A 16110-nucleotide genomic window follows, 5' to 3' on the forward strand; every position below is an offset into this window, starting at 1 on the left:
TGAAAGTATGATTATTGTGCCCGTCTGTATTTCCATAATTTGACATGAAAGCCACTGACCATTTGAAATATAGGATGTGCACATATGTTCTTAATGTAGTAAGAATAATATTGAAATTTGTAACGATACAAAAATATGTGGAATTCAGAACGATTTCTCTTACCTTGTGCCATCACCCAAAAAACTACAGACCTGTGTAAATTTGACATATCACACACACACACATTTTCAGAACCGCTTGTCCCATACGGGGTCACGGGGAACCGGAGCCTACACGGCAACACAGGGCGTTAGGCCAGAGGGGGAAGGGGACAAACCCAGGACGGGACGCCAGTCCGCCGCAAGGCACCCCAAGCGGGACTCGAACCCCAGACCCACCGGAGAGCAGGACTGTGGTCCAACCCACTGCGCCACCGCACCCCCTCTTGACATATCATCATACATAAAATAAACTTAACATCAGTAATTCCTAGCAAATATAGAAATATAGCAATGCTTTTTTACTTTTTCAGTTTATCAGACCATTTTCTCCAAAGCAACAGACATGTGATTCAACCCCACTGCAATAAAAAGCACATATAAAATAGTAAAATGTGTTTGAAACAAAGTGTACTTTATTTTCTCATTTTCATACATACGTTGCATCCTTGTCTGATAATACGTATTATTGGGCCATAAGAATATTAAAAAAACTAACACAATTGTTTGGTATATTAACCATGGGGACTCTCACATTGTAATTTATAGCTTTTAATTTTTATAATTAACAGTAAAATGTTTACAGTTATCAGTTAAAAAATGTATCCTTGCATGTTTTTTTTTCCAATTAGCTAATTATCATTTTTTCTACTTCTCTCTACTACTTCTACAATGCTTTGAAAAAATACTCAAACTACTGAAAATATATGTCCTTCTAGTAATTTAATATTTTTCATGATTATCTGGCTTTGTGTATTTTTATCAGTCAAACAATTTATTCCCTATGAGAATTACATACCACGTGGCAAGCAGCACCCAAATTCAGGTTTTTGCAAGATTTCTAAGGCTGACACTGGAACTGGAACCCATGGTCATCAGACCCTTTTTCCTTACTTTGAGTATTTACTTGGTTTTAGTTGTTTCTCATAATTCCTCTGGTAATGTGAGGAAATGTTGATGGGCTCTTCATCTGGAAGCTGAAAATAAGCAGGGACTGATCTTCAGCAGAGTTCATACTTGTTGGAGGATATTCAGTATGTCTTCCGTCTAAAGGAACAGCCTAGGTTGTAGAGAGAAAGAGATTAAACAATTAAAACAGCAACACTTTTAGTTAGCAAATATCAATTTATTATCTAATAAACTATTGCATACAAAACAGTAGTTATACAGGACTTAAAGAAAATCATGTCACCAGCCAAAGCTGAACCAAATACATGGTAACAACTGCCTAACTGCAAGTGTTTAAAGATATACATTTTGTTATTTAGAGTGCAGCATCAACCAAATCAGCTGTGTTTCCAGCTCATTTCTTCTTTTTGTGAGTTTTACTGATTCTACTAATGCCACTAAAAAGTTAACCGTTACCATGAAAAGGAAAGTGCAAATGACATGCACTGCACATGCATTTGGGTTGAATCTGTCAACAAGCAGAAACTGAAAAGGGGTTTGGATATAGGTTATTTTCAAGTAAAATATTAAGCTTGTTTTACATTTTCATTTAATCAGTTAGTAGATGATTTTCTCCAAGGTTACATATATCTTAGAGAAAGATACAATGACCGCATTACATGAGCAAAAGAAGACACTTGCATGCAGATACATGATTGTAAAGTACAGTTAATTGTCACATTCGACCACATGAACCAATTATGGGAAATCAGTTTTAATTTTAATGTTGCAAAAAGTGACACAGGTAATAAAATAAATACTAATAAAATGCTTTACAGAGTATTTTTTTTTATTGTAGTTTTCACAGATGGTGACTTAAGAGTTAAAAGTGATTTTAACGTTAAAGACAAAATGAGCAAAAAGCCTATTTTTAAGCATACTTTTTGGCAAATGAAAGAACGGCAAGAATATCCTTTATGATAAAGGGTCATGGCCCGTGTCATGAGCAAAACTGTTGAATGAAATGTATTTAGATCATTATAAATATTTGTTAAATTTCATTTGGAAATACAAAATGATTTTTGTTTCTGAGTCATTAATCTGGTCTACATGAATTAAAAATAAAATTATGGAATATGAGTAACATAGTGATTCTTCAGATGAAGGAATGACTTTGAAGGGATGTTGTCACCTCCCTACATGCGTTTGTGTGTCAGTAGCAAGATTATCTGCTACACCCCAACCAGACTGCAACGCTGCCCCACCTCTGCCTGCTTTGGTAGTCCGACGCACGAAAGGTCCAAAATCAAAAGCATGAAGATTTTCCATTCTGGCTCCGATGTAGTGGAATGACCTCCCGCTCTCACTCAGAACTGCTGAATCCCTCTCTACATTTAAGAAGGGTCTTAAAACTCACCTCTTCTGGACTCACTTCTCCCATGATCTCCTAAATTTGTGTAATGTATAAATGTTTGTGCTTTATAACTTTGAGATCATAACTGTTGAATAACAAACTTTCACGCAGCTACTTGTGTGATGTAAACGTTATTAGGAAAATTATTAGGAATGTGATTAGGAATTGCCGATTATTTTTATAAACCTTCATGCAGCTACTTGTTTGATGTACATTGGTTCATATGATGGAAAGTAAAAAACTAACTGTACTTTAGAATCACACGTCCATCTAAGTCTCTCCTTCTGCTAATGTAATGAACACATTGTATTTTCTATGAGATGTACATCGCTTTGGAGAAAAGCGTCTGCTAAATGAATACATGTAAATGTAAATTATGTGCTAAACCTTTTATACCTTCAGTGAGTCGGCACTTCCCGCCTCGAGGCTGGCACAGGACGAAGGAGCAGCCGGCGCAGGGTACCACCCTCTGGGCATGACTGAACACCGTGGTGATCCGATAGCAGCCTAGCTCAGCAAGGGGCACAAAGAGAACTCGTGTTAAAACTGCTGTCTGCCCCAAACTCAAGCCAAGCTAATCAACAGAGATACACAGTGTACCTTTCCTGGTCTTCAGTCTCATGCATGATCACTGACCTGGACATCTGACATCCATGAAGTAAGAGTTAGGAGACTGCACCAGCCTCTTCTTCTTGTGTCTTTGCCGCTCGGCCTCGTAGGTAGGGTGCATCAGATCCCTGACAAGCTGTAACCCATGTAGAAAGCAAAAATAACAGTCTACATTGTCCTATGGTTCTGCTGTGCTCTAAAGCTTATTTTAACTCACAACACAGAATTTGAAGCCAGCCGAATTTTACAAAAAAAAACATCTAATTTTAATAATGCAAGTTGAAAATTAGATTGTGGTACAGGTATTTATACGGGGTGCAGTGGAGCAGCGGTTTTGGCGGTATCCTACTTTCTGGTAGGTCTAGGGTTCAAGTCCCACTTGGGGTGCCTTGTGGCGGACTGGTGTCTCATCCTGGGTGTGTCCCCATGCCCTGTGTTGCCGGGTTAAGCTCCGGGTTGCCGCAACCCCAAGTGGGACAAGTGGTTTCTGTGTGTGGGTTCATGTATTTTGTGATATTACTTATCTTATATGACATCTCTTGGAGGGGTAAAAAGTTTAGAATTGCCTTAAGAAAGTTCTTTTTTTTTAAAGTTCCTTTTTTCCTTTCTCCCTCTTCATTTGTTTTTACTATTAATCTCTCTTCATCATTGTTTTTGTCTTTTGTTGTTTTATTGTTGATTTTGTTTATGTTGTTATTGTAAACTACTTGTTTTATTAATGTACCCTATAAAGAACTTTGAGAAGCTTTTATAGGTGCTGTATAAAATAAAATGAACGTGAAATACAACTTTCTTAACTGAGCTCAAAATGAGGACGTCGCTATAAGTTCTCTTTATTATTCAATTATTGGAGGATAAGGATGTGTGTTCTTTTTGAGGCACCCAGTGACTGCTGGACTGAAGCGCTTCTCTGTCTCGGACGCCACCTACTGGTTCAATGTGTTAAGCGCATATTAATCGAAGGCAAAGTGCTGCTGAGAGACAAGCCCGGGCATGTGTACTCTCTCTGCCTCAGTGCTGATTAAATCAGTGATTTCATTCACAGTTCCTAATGCACTCACAGATTTTTTAGGGAAAAAAACAGTATTATTTTAGAAAAACAAATGACAAACTGATAGTATTTTTATGGGTCTAGATGTCTAGACGATTGGAAACAGTCAAATTATAAAATCTGTAACTAACTGTTGTTTTCTGGAAATAGACTGGGTTTGTGTTGATGTTTTCATTTATTAGGAAGCATAAATTAATTGGATAATAATTTGAATAAATGTCAGCGTGATCGTTAAGGGTTAAGCTGTTTTGAATGGTGAAATAAAATCTGTCATAAGAATAATGTGTAGCTCCGCTGTACTGTACAGACAAGTACACCACGAAGCCCTTTGCGTTGCAGCGCGTGTGAGAGACACTCACTTACCGGCATTGTGTGTCTCAGCTCCTCAGTCCTGGCTTGTGTCTTCCTCCACACACCTGTCTTGTCCTGTCCTGTCGGCGCTGGGACGGGAAGCGCTGGGGTCACAGTGGTGCTCTGACTGACTGTCCCAGTGAGGACAGCAAGAGGAGGAGATCTCTCTCTCGCTCTCTCTCTCTTGCTCCCTCTTTCTGTTTCTCCCTTTCTCTTTTCCTCTGTCTCACTCACTCCCTCTTTTACTCTTTCTTTCTCCCTCCCCCTCTCTTTCTCTATCTCACTTGCTCCCTGTCGTTCTTTCTGTCTCTCTCTCCCCTAATATTACTTGTTTGTTATTGAAAAATTGATCACCTAATAGAACTGCAAATAAGAGTTTCACCAAAGCAAAAGCACTGCTGTTTTTGGTACTTTTATCACAACTCTATTTTTACAGGAACACCAAGTAATTCTTCAGTATTTCATTAATCACTCTGAGCTTCTGACCTTCAGCTCAGGAAATTATACCCAACTAGAGTTTATCTTTTCTTATTTCCAGCTGCACTGTACTTTACACTGTTGACAGTGACATTTTTCCTTGTTTCGCTTTCATAAATACACACCCATTGACTTTTGTACAGCAGGTGGGCCGTCACATCAACCAATCAAATGCTTGAATCAGGTCAAATTCAAATTTCTTCTGGTGTGATGTCCTGCCTTTGAACGTGCGTAGAAAGGTTCCGATGTACTTCTTATCACAGATCATCTAAGAGTCATGTTTGCAGAAGAGAAAAATGGACATAAAGTATCCTTTCCATTACACATTGTTAAATTTAATTATTTACCTGGCAATTTTCAATTCATTTTTTTAGAGCTATCTTCTAACACAGTGACACAGAGCGCTTGAACAAAGACAGGCATAAGACAAAGAAACAAACCACCTAAGCAAATCTGCCTCTCAATACAGCAAAGTACTTTTTGCTAGCGCAACTTAGAATGAGTACATTACACAAGGGCTACACCAGATGACGGAATTCGAAACTGGGTCTTTCACATCCAGGTGCCAATACTACGCCACTTTCCGCCCCATTTTTCATTCATTATTATTATTCTTCATTTGTACAATATTTCTATTAATTTCATATAAAACTGATAAAAGTACATATGATGTTGTATAACATCATTGTGTGACCATGGAATAGCAGCAGGCATATATCAGGCTTCCATAAGCATTTCTTATGGTTTCCAGTGTAATGACAAATCCAGCTCTTCGTTCTGACATAAATGAGGATGTCTTCCGTTAAGAATTAAGATTTGACAGCTCAGAAACCACACACCCAGAGGGAATGTAAAAAGATGATGTTTGGAGAATGTAGTTCCAAATTTGTGTGTGCAACAATAAAACGATGTATGTAAAATGGAAAGAAAGGAGGATTCACATGGCACTGTATAAGTGGATGTGTGTCAGTCCAGGTTAACAAAAGATATGTACCCATGATGTTTACAGTGATCACTATCAAATCCCTAAGTGTACAATTACAAATACTTTTTCTCGCTAACAGCTGTTTCACACGTAAACACGTTCTGTCTTCTGAGGATAGAGTGCTATGTAAGAATAAATTATATTTTAACTCCTCGGATAAGCATTAAAAAACATTACGGTTTTACACTGTGTGTGGCACAAATTCCGTGAGACATTGGTTTTTACATTTGTTCTTGTAAAATGAAAATTATGGATATAATAATAAAAAAGCTCATTAAACACGCGTTGATACAAAAAATGTATGCAACGAATAAACGTATGCATATTACTCATCTACATAAAATTGGAGAAAAAAGATGATCATGAAACCGCACTTACTCACTCCTCCTAGAGTAGAGGACCCTAGCCTAGCGCTTAGTGAACCTAACAAGTCAGACAAGTTTATCTGATAAATTGGCAAAGGACTTTTGAACAGTTTCCCGTTACGTGTGACAAAAACCAAAACATAGATCCCGAAAAATATTTTTTAAAATAATTAATTCTAAGCGATTTTCGTAATGAGATAACATCCGCCACGGTCCGGCCATTGCTCATCAGAGACTTCTTTCCGAGCAGGTCCGAAAAAAGGAAGTAAATTGTACTACTTTTCATTCGTCATTTCCGGCGAAACCCCGACAGGGCGGGTTAATACAAAAATGGCGTCTCTGGGGTCCAATTACGTCGCAGATTTTTTCCACTTCTGTAGGCAGCTCGCCGCGATTGCCGGGCGGGATTTCCGCATTAGCGAGTAATATCATGGCGAAGACTTACGATTATTTGTTTAAACTACTATTAATCGGCGATTCCGGAGTAGGGAAGACGTGTGTGTTGTTCAGGTTTTCAGAGGATGCCTTCAATTCGACGTTCATCTCCACTATAGGTATGTGGGATTGGTTTCCTGGACGTGAGCTGCGTCTCTCTCGCCGGGCTCCACCACGCCACCACGGGCAGCTCTGAGGCTAGGACAGCTAATCGTTTGTGTGCAGTTTAGGCGGTGGGCGGCTGGAGTTCTTACACTGTAATAATTCGTACATTTCATTTCATTTCATTACATTACTCAAATGTTAATTCAGGTCCAGATGTAGCGTGTTGTCCAGTGTCAAGCGAAGTGGAGGAACTGAACACCATCACTTACTTATTCATTCGATCGCGGGAAGTTACCGAGCTGTGTCTTCTTGCTGCTCGCGCAGCGGTTAGCGCTCAGCACAGGTCAGGAGCACTTAGACTAGTTAGTTTCTGTGTTTCTTCGTGTTTTTCCGTCATGATGTAGGCTAGCGAAAATCACACGCGTGGAGGTATAACGTAGCTACCTGAGCTGAGGTGAGTTGTCGAGAAAGTGGGACCGAACTACACAGCCAGTCAAAGCAACTCAAATGTGTAATTTTTTTCCATTTTAATTAGCCCCCCCTTCCAAAAAACAACAACAAAAACAAGACATGATTATTTCACTAAGCTCCAGAAGTACTAAGGCACTTTTCAGTTGCTTAAAGAAAGTAATCTCCTTACTGGCCCAAACTAAAAAGTATTTCCTCATGTTCTTTGTGGACACACTTCTGTCTTCGTAAACAAATCTGTATATAAAAATGTCAACAAACTTGAAAGTCTTGCAAGGTTACAAATTGTGTGTGTGTGTGTGTGTGTGTGTGTATATATAATTATATATGATGTGTGTTGCTTTTCGGGGTGTATCACATGGGCTTCTGTTTCACCAGCTCCCTCTGGAAAACCTCTCTAAGAGGAGTTATCTGAAGGTGGCCGCAATTCCCGTTTTTATTAAGTAAGAACTAGTGCTAGCTACATGATGGCTCAGATCATGCAGTTGATAAATGAAATGGGAAGTGTTGGGAAGACATATGAGTTCAGACACTCCTTCAGTATGGCCTGTTACAGCTGTTCTTTTGCATAAATATGTGGTATACACTAGCAGTTCACTCATTCATTCATTTCGATGACACTAAAAGGAACTTGGGTTACACCGCGAGTAGTGTTGCTGTTTTACAGTTCCTGGGTGGTGCAAGAGGACACAGGTTCAGTCCCTCCTGTGTTCAGTTTGCCTGTTCCTCTGTGTCTATATGGGTTTCTGATAGGTGCTCTGGTTTCCTCCCACAGTCCAAAGAGATGCTGTTCAGATGTATTGGTCACTCTAAAATCATCAACTGTGTGTTTGTGAGTGACTGAGAGTGAGTCTGTGTTTCATTGGTAGGTGGATGAGTGCCTTATTGTACCAGTGAAAGGAGGACAGCTGGTAGTATAGTGGTTAGACCTGCTGCCTTTGGATCCAAAGGTCACAGGTTTGGTCCCCACTTCCGGCTGTAGTACTGTTGAGCAAGGTACTTGCCTTAAATTGCTCTAGTAAAATTGCCTAGTTACATAAATGGGTAAATAATTGTGACTAGCTTAAAATTGTAACTCACTTTGGAGAAAAGTGTCAGCCCCAGCAATATGAATTATTGTGAAGAATTTTCATTATTGATGCCATTGTGACAATAAAGGTGTATTCTTTGATCTGTATTGGAAGTATTAAGAAACAGAACCTGTTAGTGGTGTTCAGGTTTATGTTTTTACAGTCTTTCTGTCTATTCCTTGAACCTCTCACTCTAAGGTGAATTTGTTCAGAATTCAGGTCCTTGTTGGAAGTCCTGTATACTGTGCAGCAGGACTGAAGCAGGTGACGGAAGAACAAATAAGGAAGTACTGCTGAAAATGTGCTTATCTTTGTCAACTTTGTCACCTCCTATGTGGCGTTAATGTTGCTCTGCATCTTTCATACTTTCAGGCGCTTCATTTTCCTCCTCCAGACTAATGCTCTCTTTTTCTAGGTATTGACTTTAAAATTAGAACAGTAGAACTAGATGGAAAGAAGATTAAGCTACAAATATGGTAAGTATGAAGACAAACCCATTATTCACCACTAACTGGGTTGTTCTGTTGTAGCATTTTTACATGTGTCAGCCAGACAGAGATCCTTGTAAAGCTTGTCTGTTATTTTAAATTGAATACATAGCTGTCTGCAAAACATGTCAATGCATGGAGGGATTGGTGCAAATGTGTCTAAGATCTGTGTTGTCATGTTTCAGGGACACAGCTGGCCAGGAGCGATTTCGTACGATCACAACAGCGTACTACAGAGGAGCCATGGTTAGTGTAGTAACGGTGTTGCCCCAGTATTGGCACAGCCATCCAGAATCACATTCCATACCCAGTAGCTACAGCTTACTGCTTTTAAAGGTCCATTTGTTGATTCTAATTATTGGCGTAGAGAGAGCTACTCATGCCTGGGAGGAGTATGCCTTTCAGACCTCACTCTGTCCTTTAATTTACTTAGTTTTTTCTCCACATTTGTATGACATGCTCGTCCTGAACATAATTTGACACCATATCAAGTGAAATAAAGAACAAGGACTTTATTGGGTATTCCTCCCTCAGGTTGTTCTGTTCAGCAGAATGTTCAGTCTTCTACTTGTGAGTGGTTGGAAAAAATTGGCATGTGCTTCTGTTTACCCTTTTTATTTATTCCTTTCTGTAGGGCATCATGTTAGTATATGACATTACCAATGAGAAGTCCTTTGACAACATCAAGAACTGGATAAGGAACATCGAGGAGGTATGCTTTGGTGTGGTATTTTCCCTCACTGTGTTGAAGGAAGAGACTTCAAGTTCTCTGAACTCCTAATTTCATGAATGTTTTTTTTTTTTTTTTTTTTTTTTTTTTTTTCTTATTTTGAAAACTCGCTCTACTCAGCATGCATCAGCTGATGTTGAGAAGATGATTTTGGGCAACAAGTGTGATGTCAATGATAAGAGGCAAGTGTCCAAGGAAAGAGGAGAGAAGGTGAGCATTGCACAATGTGCCAAAATGTGATAATTCATTTGAAATTAGTGACACTGAATACTTGTTAATGGTTTTGTCAATAGTTTGTCCCCCCACCTATGTTTTTCACCCAGTTGGCACTGGAGTATGGCATCAAGTTCATGGAGACCAGTGCAAAGGCCAATATCAATGTGGAAAATGTAAGTTTATCACTTTTCTGGTGCTGCATCCTTGCAGCCTAGGAAGCTAACGTTCTGTATTCAAATGCTAAAATGTCACGTTTATTTATTCTGACATTTTCCCAGTACGCTAAGGTCCTTCTAGATAGTTATTTTCCTTTGTGATTGTTCAGTAAGTTCTGCACTCATAGGACTTACATCAAGCTGTACTGATGTCATCTGTTATTTGTTTGAACATCTTTTGGTTTTATGCGCAGGCATTCATGACACTTGCCAGAGATATCAAAGCAAAAATGGACAAGAAATTGGTAAGAAAAATGACTTGGGCCCTTTTAGCTTTTAAACAACACTTTGAGTCTTATGTGGAAATCTGATACTCAGGTGAAATCTTTCTAATTTGTTAAATAAAATTTTAGGAACAATACAGTGCCATCCTCATGAATTGCCTTTTGTACTGTTACAGGAAGGCAATAGCCCCCAGGGCAGCTCCCAGGGAGTGAAGATCACCTCAGATCAGCAGAAGAAGAGCAGCTTCTTCCGTTGTATCGTACTGTGAGGACTGTAGCCTTACTGTCCAACCTGAGATTGGACATAACTGGACCATGCTTGTTCTGAATTCTTCTCTCTGTTTCTTGCCGCTTCCCCATCCCCCCCCATTGTCCTCGTATCCCTTGCTCTTCCTCCATCATTCATTGTTAACAAACAATATTTCACTCAAATCACCCCATTACATGGTGCTGAATTACTGTTCTTGTGCAGTCAGAGCCGGGAGACAGTGATCTTCCCTGAAAAGGAATCAAAACCTAGATAGCTGTCTCATACCTTTTGTTTCTCACATGTCTTCCAGAATGCTCTCTGAGCTCTTTGCAATATCAAGGCCCTGTCTCTTCAGTCCATCCTTAAGTTTGCCAGTACTTTTTGCTGAGCAATTTTGTGTCACCTGTTGCAAATATTGAATGTGGCATTACCTGGATGTTCTGCTTCCACCTGATCTTTAGCCATTTTAATTGGGTTGTCTTCACTCTTGAAAATGTGCATTTTTTAGGTTTTCCTTCCAGGTCAGGAATGTGAAGGGGTTTTTTTTAACCACAGAATTGGACCCTATGCTGGGTTAAATATTCCTTTTGATGTCTGATCTCCATTGATTTATTCAATTGTATTTATTTTTGAATGAAAGTGGCTTGTCACAGATGCTTAAATAACTTTTACATGTTTTTTTTTTTTTACTTATTACATTCCTTGACAGTCTTCTGGATGTGCGTGACATAATTTGATAGTAAGCCATTTCCATTATGCAGTACAGTAGTGCAAGTATTTGCTAATTATTTGCTTTGTACTTGTGTTCTGTCAAAGGTTAATACCCATTAATAAACACAGTACAAGTTACTAAAATCATCATGTCTGCAAACCACTTATTTTGTAAAATTGATTCGGCAGTGAAGTAAGTTTTGCTTTTTTCTGTGATTGTTGTTTGAATTCAGTTGTTTGCCATTTCGACCTGAACAAAAATGTTCACGGTGAAGGTCCGTCAAATTAAACAATTATTTAATGAACTCAGTAAAACCCCAATCTTGAGTTTCTCCAGGAAATGTTATACTACTTTGTTATTCAGGAAAACAGCGTAACCTAGTAGAATACACTCTTGTTGCTGCTGTTCTTCATGGCTGCAGTGAAAGTGTACCCTTCTTGTTCTTGTGATCTCACTGCCCAGTAAACCCCAGAACCTTGCGTAACCGGAACTGAACTGCAGCACACGTGCTTGGCTCTGGGCATTCTTATACAGGATGCAGGAAAATATCTATTTTGAGGCTTTACTACAGTGGAAATGATGGGTATTAACTTGACTCATGCAGTAACTGTTATAGTATTGTGACTGTCATCAGACAAATTATTTTCATCCATCATTCTCTGAAGTGAATTTAATTTTCCTGGTTTTCTGACCCTAACCATGCATGACAGTGTTCCCAGTATTTGACTACAGACAAATAATTTAAGAAGAATGCTTTTAGAATTCATTAAAAGTCTGCAATGTTGTTCCTGAAGTGCCACATAGATATGTGTTGTCTTAGAATTGAAATATCTGTACCATTTGTGTAACTTTACAAAGGTGCTGCTAAGTTTTGTTCTGCAGTGACTAGCAGACAAGGTTTTTAGTCCTTCAGCACTGCAGGTTTTCAGCTGTTATTCATCCTGATGGTCTTGGGGTGTGTCCCCCCCCAATAAGGCCTCAAAGCATTGACTTTGAATATGGTAATTCTGGAATGCAGTACATTTAATGGAACTTCAAGTTTCTGTACACACCTTACAAGGTTAACAAAAAACACGATCAAACTTGAAAAATGTAATGTTAAGAATGTCTTAAGACTGCTTTAATAGCCATTTTTTGCTTTTTGCCACATTTGTAAACATACACATTTAGATGTTTGAGAAAATAAGTATCAGTGTAAATGTGAATTTCTTGTCCATATTTGAAGTTTTATGTTAAATTGTAAATTTCTTTCACTGCTATTAAACATTGATGCTGACATTAAGTATTTTACATGAAATACTGGAAAAGAGCTCATATACTGATCCATATTTGTCTGTTAAACACAATTGGTTTTTTTTTTTTTTTTTTTATACCATTGTGTACAAAGACAAGGGTTTGGCTGTGAATCTGGTTTTGATATGTTTGTCAGCAAAGGTTAGGCACTGGAAATTTGAACAGATTTTTCTCTGAGTAGCATAGAAAGTTGTTGACATTGAGGCAAAATATATTTGTGGTTGTAACATCTTGATTGTCAGTAGAAATAGGGAAGTACCAATTATAATGACAGCAAATGAGTTCTGGCTTTAAAGAAATGTCCCTGGTGTGGTATCAGTGCTCTTTACACACTTAATGCCCATCAAATGAGCCTGCAGATATGTCCATTGAATAATGTATTTCACTTTAGACTTTTCCCGTACCTCAGGATTCAGTCAAATGGGTATCAGTTATTTAAACAAACCCAGAAATATAAGTTGTGTAATATTAGGAGGAGGAAACAATGACTGACTGGCAAAAGTGTAGAGATGTGGCATGTGCACCAGTGTGTTTATACTTTCTGCTAGACCAGCACATGTTAACAGGAGAGCATTTGTGCACTTGGTACTTGATTTCTCATTCTTTCAAGCTATGCACCATGAAACTTGTAGACCTCTCCCTGTATTTTTGTCTGTTGTTAAAATGTATAAATATTACAAAAAATGCAATATGTTGTGATATGAAAATTATGAAGAATTTTGGTGTGAGAATATTCATGTTAAACCTGTTCTTTTGTTCCCAGTTTTTTTTTTTTTTACCTTCCATTCCTTCTTTGTAATCCACTGGCTCTGTTCTCAGATACAAAGTTCAGTATTTGCTTTCATAAAGGAAAAAAAAACTAAATTCTCTGTTGCATGTTTTGTTAAGTGTAGTTCAGATGGAGTACTTTTAGTTCCTTTTCTTATTGTCTTTGTCTTTGTGAACTATATATTGTATCCTAGTCTGTAATAGGCTGAAGGGGATTTCTTTAGTATAAAAAATTAAAACCAAATTAAAATTCATAGTCATGTTAATCAAGCCCCAAGAAAAAAACTTAAGTCCCAATCATGTTTGTGTAATTGGAGCCTCTGAAGGTTGTCCATTTCAAAAAGCCCATTGTACCTTTAATTTTAAGCATTCTGTCAGAGGGTATGTTCTAAAACATTTATTTTTTTTGTGAGCAATATTCTCTATGTTCTTAGTTGATTAAATGTGATGTGGGGGATTTGGGGGGAAAGTAACTGTAAATAGAATACCATCAAGAAATATTAACTTTGATTATAATGTGCTTTCTAAAATCTTATGTAACTGGTCAAGCTTTGTAGATGATGCACTTCTGATGATTTATTAAAACAAATTTATTTTATAATGACCTTGTGACTGAAGTATCTTCACTCTTCTGATGATAATGCAAAAATCCAAGTGAAACAAAACCATTAAGTACATTATGTTCAAGAATAAAGAATGCATAACTTGGATTTTCAGATTTTTCTTATACTTGATTCTTTTATTCTTACTGTGTGAATACTGAACGTACCTCAGCCAAACACCTCTCTGTAGATGAGTGCTTTTTGACGACCTAGCTCTGACCAGAAGACACAGTGCAACTTCTCTGCTTTGGAGCAAAGAGGTGCAGTAAAAATCCCTAGTGCAGACACATCAGCTTCAACAACCACTCTGTTCATTTCTTTTAAATGCATAAAGAATTTTTTATTTATTTATTTTTTTTTATTTATGAGCATCCCTCTCACTGAAAAGGCAATACCCTTATCCCAATCTATTTATTATTGTACCCATTCTTGATAGATATATTAATGTGATGATTTCATCAATGTTTCAGACTGCAGAACCAGGTGTATAGAATGAATGAAAAAGCATGACTTCTTCCAGGTAAAGAAAAACCCCTTTTATGTAATTATGATTAACCTTTACTTTGCTGACCCATATGTCCAAGGTGAATAATAATGTTTGATTACGAAATGTACAGTGAGTTACCCATTTATACAGCAGGGTACTCTTACAGTGTAGTTTCAGTGCCTTGTTCAAGGGTATCTGGTAACACAATGGTTAGAGGTGTTGCCTTTTGAACCTGCAGGTTCAAGTCCCACCTCCAGCTGTAGCAAGGTACTTACCCTGAATTGCTCCAGTAAAATTACCCAGCTGTATAAATAAATCAGAATCAGAACAAGCTTTATTGCCAGGTATGTTCGCACATACAAGGAATTTGTCTTGGTGACAGGAACTACCACAGCACAGACAGAATGACAGTGACAAGACAGGTGAGAAGATAGAGTATGTTAGCAAGGGATAAAAAATATTTAAAAAATATAAAGTACCCAATATACAAAAATAGTCACTAGATACAAATGCAAGGGAGTGTGAGTAAGAGATATGTGATAAATAGTTATAAATATAAATATAAATAGCATTATGTATTGCACGGTTTACTCTCCAGGGGTGAGATTTAGGTGTTCGTGAGGTAGATGGCCTGAGGAAAGAAACTTTTCTTATGCCTGGCTGTCCTGGTGCTCAGTGCTCTGTAGCGCCGGCCAGATGGCAAGGGTTCGAAGAGGAAGTGGCCTGGATGTGAGGGGTCTAGAATGATTTTGCTAGCCCTTTTACTGACTCTGGACGAGTGCAGTTCTTGGAGAACTGGGGGGGATGTGCCGATGATTCTTCCAGCAGTCCGAACTATCCGCTGCAGTCTTCTGATGTCTGACTTCGTAGCTGAGCCGAACCAGACAGTTATAGAGGTGCAGAGGACGGACTCAATGACTGCGGAGTAGAATTGCATCAGTAGCTCCTGTGGCAGGTTGAACTTCCTCAGCTGGTGAAGGAAGTACAACCTCTGCTGGGCCTTCTTCACAATGGAGTCTATATGGGGCTCCCACTTCAGGTCCTGTGAGATGGTGGTGCCCAGGAACCTGAATGACTCCACTCTTGCCACAGTGTTGTTCATGATGGTGAGTGGGGATAATGCTGGGGTGTTTCTCCTGAAGTCTACGATCATCTCCACTGTTTTGAGCGTGTTCAGCTCCAGGTTGTTATGACTGCACCAGACAGCCAGCTCTTGGACCTCCTGTCTGTAAGCAGACTCGTCGCCATTCCGGATGAGGCCGATGAGTGTGGTGTCATCTGCAAACTTCAGGAGTTTGACAGAGGGGTCTTTTGCGGTGCAGTCGTTGGTGTACAGGGAGAAGAGCAGTGGGGAGAGCACACATCCCTGGGGGGCTCCAGTACTGATTGTGCGAGTTTCGGATGAGAATTTTCCCAGCCTCACTATCTGCTGCCTGTCTGTCAGAAAGTTGGTGATCCACTGACAGATGGAGGTGGGCACGGAGAGTTGGGTTAATTTGGACAGGAGGAGGTGTGGAATGATGGTGTTGAAGGCTAAGTTGAAGTCCACGAACAGGATTCTTGCATAAGTCCCTGGTTTGTCCAAATGTTGTAGAATGTAGTGCAGTCCCATGTTGACTGCATCATGCACAGACCTGTTTGCTCGGTAAGCAAACTGCAGGGGGGTCCAGCAAGGGTCCAGTGATGTCTTTCAGGTAGTCCAACACCAG

The 16110-nt window shown here is 39.0% G+C and overlaps 2 protein-coding genes across 3 annotated transcripts; one reads left to right on the plus strand and one right to left on the minus strand.

Moving 5' to 3' along the window:
• Nucleotides 1–584: 584 nt before the first annotated feature.
• LOC108930588 (40S ribosomal protein S27-like) lies at nt 585–6581 on the minus strand. Its single transcript, XM_018745910.1, has 6 exons — nt 6352–6581; nt 5114–5256; nt 4524–4600; nt 3137–3245; nt 2897–3007; nt 585–1258 (listed from the first exon to the last, which is right to left on the minus strand). The coding sequence occupies exons 2-6, from the start codon at nt 5115–5117 to the stop codon at nt 1230–1232; spliced, it is 330 nt and encodes a 109-aa protein (XP_018601426.1). The 5' UTR covers nt 5118–5256; nt 6352–6581; the 3' UTR covers nt 585–1229.
• Nucleotides 6582–6696: 115 nt separating this feature from the next.
• LOC108930587 (ras-related protein Rab-8A) lies at nt 6697–12393 on the plus strand. Of its 2 annotated transcripts, none has more exons than XM_018745908.1 (8): nt 6697–6892; nt 8832–8892; nt 9090–9150; nt 9539–9616; nt 9755–9844; nt 9928–10023; nt 10260–10310; nt 10466–12393. In XM_018745908.1, exons 1-8 carry the CDS (start codon nt 6769–6771, stop codon nt 10556–10558), a joined length of 654 nt encoding a protein of 217 aa, XP_018601424.1. In that variant the 5' UTR covers nt 6697–6768; the 3' UTR covers nt 10559–12393. The 2 variants fall into 2 exon arrangements, with proteins under 2 accessions (XP_018601424.1, XP_018601425.1); XM_018745909.1 differs by having other exon boundaries at nt 9958–10023.
• Nucleotides 12394–16110: the final 3717 nt, after the last annotated feature.

The sequence above is a fragment of the Scleropages formosus genome, chromosome 9 (genome assembly GCF_900964775.1).
Source record: "Scleropages formosus chromosome 9, fSclFor1.1, whole genome shotgun sequence".
Lineage (NCBI taxonomy): Eukaryota > Metazoa > Chordata > Actinopteri > Osteoglossiformes > Osteoglossidae > Scleropages > Scleropages formosus.